This window comes from Magnolia sinica, chromosome 3, assembly GCF_029962835.1.
Source record: "Magnolia sinica isolate HGM2019 chromosome 3, MsV1, whole genome shotgun sequence".
In the NCBI taxonomy this organism is placed as follows: domain Eukaryota; kingdom Viridiplantae; phylum Streptophyta; class Magnoliopsida; order Magnoliales; family Magnoliaceae; genus Magnolia; species Magnolia sinica.
Genome location: NC_080575.1, coordinates 76,108,704 through 76,113,461, shown reverse-complemented (window position 1 = coordinate 76,113,461; position 4,758 = coordinate 76,108,704). Strand labels below are relative to the sequence as shown.

Here is a 4,758-nt window from a genome sequence, read left to right as displayed (position 1 = left end):
GAAAAGCTATTGCATATCACAAAATAATAATAATAATAATAATAATAAATAAATAATAAATCCTTACGTTTAGATATTCAACAAAATGGGTTAGAATGAATTCATTTGCCTAATTCATGGAAACCTTGCGTTTGGATATTCAACAAAATTGAATTGTAATAATTCAATTCAGTTCAATAAACTCAGATTTCTGAGAAGGATTTAATGGTTTTAAATCTATGGTTTTCTGGAAAAGGTCTATTTCCTGGACGTCGAATTCAACGGGGAAAGTAAGATAGTTAATATTACTTTTCGCAGTGCAAAGTTTTAGTTATGTCTCTTCTTTTCCTTCCATTTTCTTCTTAACAAGAAAATCCATATTTACTAATATTTTCATTTTTCTATTTTTCAAATGAATGAGTTCGGACTCCGAAAGCATCGGCTCCAGCACTCGTACTTTCAGCCCAAACCCTAACCAAGGACTCCAAAATTACCAAGTACTCATAAACATTCATTGGAAGCATTTTCTGTCTATGTGCATGACGACCATACTGTTAAGATCAATCCTCTTATTTTCATTTACAGAAACTAGTGGATGACAAATTATGTATAACATACAGAAATGGTTCAACCACTTGTGCAATTAGGGAAGGTTCAAAAGGACATACATATTTGAAAATTGGTCAAATCATAAACAGACATATTATGGACGGAGACATTTTTTTCATTAATAGGCTACCTACTACTCATAAAAATTCATTGCAAGCATTTTCTATCTATGTACATGACGACCATACTGCTAAGATCAATCCTCTTATCTTCATTTACAGAAACTAGTAGATGACAAATTATGTGTAACATATAGAGCTGGTTCAGCTACTTGTGCACAAGATGACCAACCTCATGTGCATAAGAGCAGTCATGTCAACCCCAGGATGATTGTGGGAACTCCAGAAATTAGGGGAATGGAAAGTGAGTGTTCAATAGGCCAAGATGGATAATATCTCGCCTCATAACGGATTTGACCCTTGGCCATTATAAACTGTTAGCAGACTAAAAACATTGGGAATTCTAGAATCAAGAAGCTATAGAGTTAAAACAAACATGTTCAGACCGATTATTCATTGAAAGGTGTGGTAATAAAAAAAATGTGTGTGTGTGTGTGTGTGTGTGTGTGTGTACACACACACACACAATCTTGCATTAAAAAAAGGAGAAAGAAAATGACAATATTTCACACTTGATGGATGAAACAGTAAAACAAATGATATGGATACAATACATATTGGCTGATACGATACCTATAATCAAATTGATGGATGAAACAGTAAAATGACATGCACAGAATCCCACTTCCAAACATCTTAACAACCAGTCCATTAGAAAGAATATTCCACCTCAATGTAACAAAAAAAAAAAACATCTATCTAATTCTTTCACCTAGCCATGGATGCTTTCGGGAGACTTCAACATTGTTTTTCACCCATGGAAAAGAAAACCACGGGGGCATAGGAATTGATGGATGACAATGGAATCCTAGATATTGGCTTCCATGGAAACACATTCACTTGGGATGATTGCCATCTGTCAAATCTAGGAAGTTTGCTAGAGGTTTATTGAGTTTTTTGTAGTCTTCTTGAGTTTTTGTCAGTAATAATAATAATTATAAACTAGTTCAATTGAGTTGACTAGATGGGGTTGAGTTGAGTCAAGAGTTGAGCATCAACAGTGCATATACCAGAGGTAATCTATTCTATCCTTAGTCAAGTTCATGAGTTCTAATGGGGCCATTGATCGCTGATTGTTGGGATCTTCTCTTGATGCATTTTCCACTTCTTCTCCTTGTGAGATTCCTTCACTGGATGATAGCCCTTTGCATTGTGTTGTGAAGTTACCTGTTTGGATACAACCAATGGGGTTACAATTTGTTAAATTGAGACAATATGCCATAGTTATAGTTTTTATGCTAATAATTGAAGTGTTGGACATGGTAAAAGGCCCATTTGAGGTCTCTAGCAAAAACATCTCAGCAAGCATAAATGAATGAGGGAATTTTATGAAATTAATAGAATGTGTTAGCCAATTAGTAGGCAATGAGCTACACACTGATTCCAGCATTTTCCTGTATCTGAAAATTTTAGCTGTAATGTTGTTTAATAGTTTTTGAGAAAACAAGTGGAAGAGATTGCAAATTAACCTTTTGAGTGTTGAAGATCACAGTCTTGCGATCAGGGAGAATACTGATCGAACGAGGGGGTAGATAAAATTCAACACCTTTAAAGGTTGCAGTTGCAGCTACTCTAATATCATTGTTAGTGAGGAAGGCAGCGCACACACTAGTCACTGGCTTCTCATAAACACGGGCTGCAATGGAAAACTTCTTACTGTCTACTATAATTCCAATAACCATGCTAGGATATTTACACATTTATGACATTCTTCAAAAAGATCAAATTAATCGCAATATTTTCACCTCTAGGAAAAGATAAGAAAAAATAGGTATTATCTCCACAAAAAGATAAGAAAAAATAGGTCATTTCATAGCAATCTACTACTTGCTTATAGGGACATCATTGCTTGTAATCCCTTCTTTCTATTTTCAGTAAGAGGTCATTGAATATGCATCTAAGCTTATCTATTCATTTCACATCAATAATGGAAAATAAGAATCATGAGGAAGAAAACTACCATGAACGGAAAATAAGACAACTGATTTGAAGTGAAAACAATCATATGATTAGAAGGAAAATAATGGATACCCAAAGTTCCATTCAGCTTTAATACAAACAGGACACATGTAGAAGATAAGAGCATTAACAATAGGAATAAGTGATATACAAATAGAAAATGAATCTTCAAATATTTTTGGGCATAGGACAGTTAGACATGAGACAACAGTTTACTCTCTTCTTCCTTATAGCACATCAGACATCGGTTTGGAATACCCATGCCTGTCTTTTCAGGTTGTCTACAAAAAAATCCTTAACTTTCAATGGGGTAGCCAAATACACCATGTTTGATTATGGCACACTTTCTTTGAGTTTCTCATCTAAGCCAACTAGCACAACCTAAACACAAACTATTTTCCAACATTTTGTCATCCAAAAACATAAGACACATGAAAGACACACCACCCTCATACTCATAAGCTTCACATTTAAATGAATTTTTGGATTTTAAAGTACAAATAGCCAGTCGATGCATACAACTACCTAATTTAATCCAGTACTAGAGCATCCACCAACCATAGAATTTTAGCCTTCTAAATCCATTTAGGGGAAAAAAAAAAGAAGCTTTGTTGTCTCTTTATCTTGGATTTTACAGAACAAGTTGATATTTTTCTAGGGGAAAAAAGTGTGACCTAATGGTAATGCTTTAACCTTAAAGGTAATAGGCCAAACCAGGCCAAAGCAGGTGCAAATCTAGCCATGAGCTAATGACATACATCAAAATCAGGCTCGGGCTGGGCCTACCAACCAAATGCACAAACCACCAATGTTAAAAAATAGAAAACATGGGGTCAGGTGGGCCAACTTGCCCAGTCTTCAGTTAGATGCAAGCACATATCCAACCAATTAATCAAAAGGCCTAAAATGCAGGCCAATTCCAACCAGTGAGCCTTGAGTCTCAACACAAAATAGGTTGGATCTAGGGGCTAGTCTGTCTCGTCTGCCTCCCCATATTAAGGTTCTTAGTCCCTTCACAGACATGCATACACATTTGCCCATTACATGGAGTTTAGCATGTAGAGCTACATGTTCTTAAATCTGTAACCACCCAATTACCATTCTATACCATTGATCTGATGGCCCCCAACATTGACGGACAGTGCTAAAAAAATTTCCAGATTGGGAGATCCTATCCCATTCAATCCTCTACCTTTTCCACTTGAACATGGACCCTTGCTTATTTATTGGCTCAATAGTCTATTCATAGGCCATGGGAGAGATTGGATTGAAATGGATCACTCCACAGCAGGGTCCATCAAGCCAACAGTTTGATCACCTAATGTGGGCCCCACTAGGGACAATCAATTTCAGATCAAAAGAACTCATACCACAACAGAGATGGCAGTGTGATCATACCTTCTGGGAGACAGCAAAGGCAAGCTGCTCTGGAGTCATGTCATGGAACGGCTTCAATGGGGTTAAGAGCTCCCACAACATAATGCCAAAACTGTACACATCGACTTTCCTAGTATGTTGTTTCTCCTTGATCATCTCAAGAGAAAAAAACCCCCTCTATGCATCAGAAATCAAGGAAGACGAGCCGATCCTAGCCGGTTTCCTTTAATAGCCACCAAATCTAGCGAGTTTTTCAGTTTCCCATGACTTTCCTGGCTACGTTGTGGCGCAACAACGTTGGATAGGGTTTTTCAGTTATGGTGGCGTCGATGTTGGCCGGGGCAACGATGGATGAGGAAGGAGCTTGGGCGCGGCTAGAGAGAGAGAGAGAGAGAGAGACGTGGGATTTGGAGTTTTTTTTGGGCGCGGCTCTGTTTTTGAGCGCGCACCCAAATTTAAGCCGGGATCTGGTATGGCTCTACGGGCCTTACCATGATGCGTGTCAAACATCTACCCCATCGGTCAGATGCACCATCCCATGGTGGGCCCAGGGATTAAAAATCAAATCAACCTATGACTTGTGTGAACCACACCACATACAAAAGTTGAGAGGGGTTACCCTCCATTAAAACATTCATAATTATTTTTTGGGCCCACCGAGATGTGGTCCACAAATCCAGCCCATCCATTATGTGTGTGCCACTTGGATGAGGGG

At 37.8% G+C, this 4,758-nt stretch overlaps 1 protein-coding gene across 3 annotated transcripts; it reads right to left on the bottom strand.

The window, feature by feature from the left end:
• Window positions 1-1,717: 1,717 nt before the first annotated feature.
• On the bottom strand, window positions 1,718-4,375 carry LOC131240030 (serine/threonine/tyrosine-protein kinase HT1-like). Of its 3 annotated transcripts, XM_058238032.1 has the most exons (3): window positions 4,077-4,375; window positions 2,177-2,356; window positions 1,718-1,874 (listed from the first exon to the last, which is right to left on the bottom strand). In XM_058238032.1, the coding sequence occupies exons 1-3, from the start codon at window positions 4,197-4,199 to the stop codon at window positions 1,758-1,760; spliced, it is 420 nt and encodes a 139-aa protein (XP_058094015.1). In that variant the 5' UTR covers window positions 4,200-4,375; the 3' UTR covers window positions 1,718-1,757. The 3 variants fall into 3 exon arrangements, with proteins under 3 accessions (XP_058094015.1, XP_058094017.1, XP_058094016.1); XM_058238034.1 differs by lacking the exon at window positions 2,177-2,356 and having other exon boundaries at window positions 4,065-4,375; XM_058238033.1 differs by lacking the exon at window positions 4,077-4,375 and having other exon boundaries at window positions 2,177-2,577.
• Window positions 4,376-4,758: the final 383 nt, after the last annotated feature.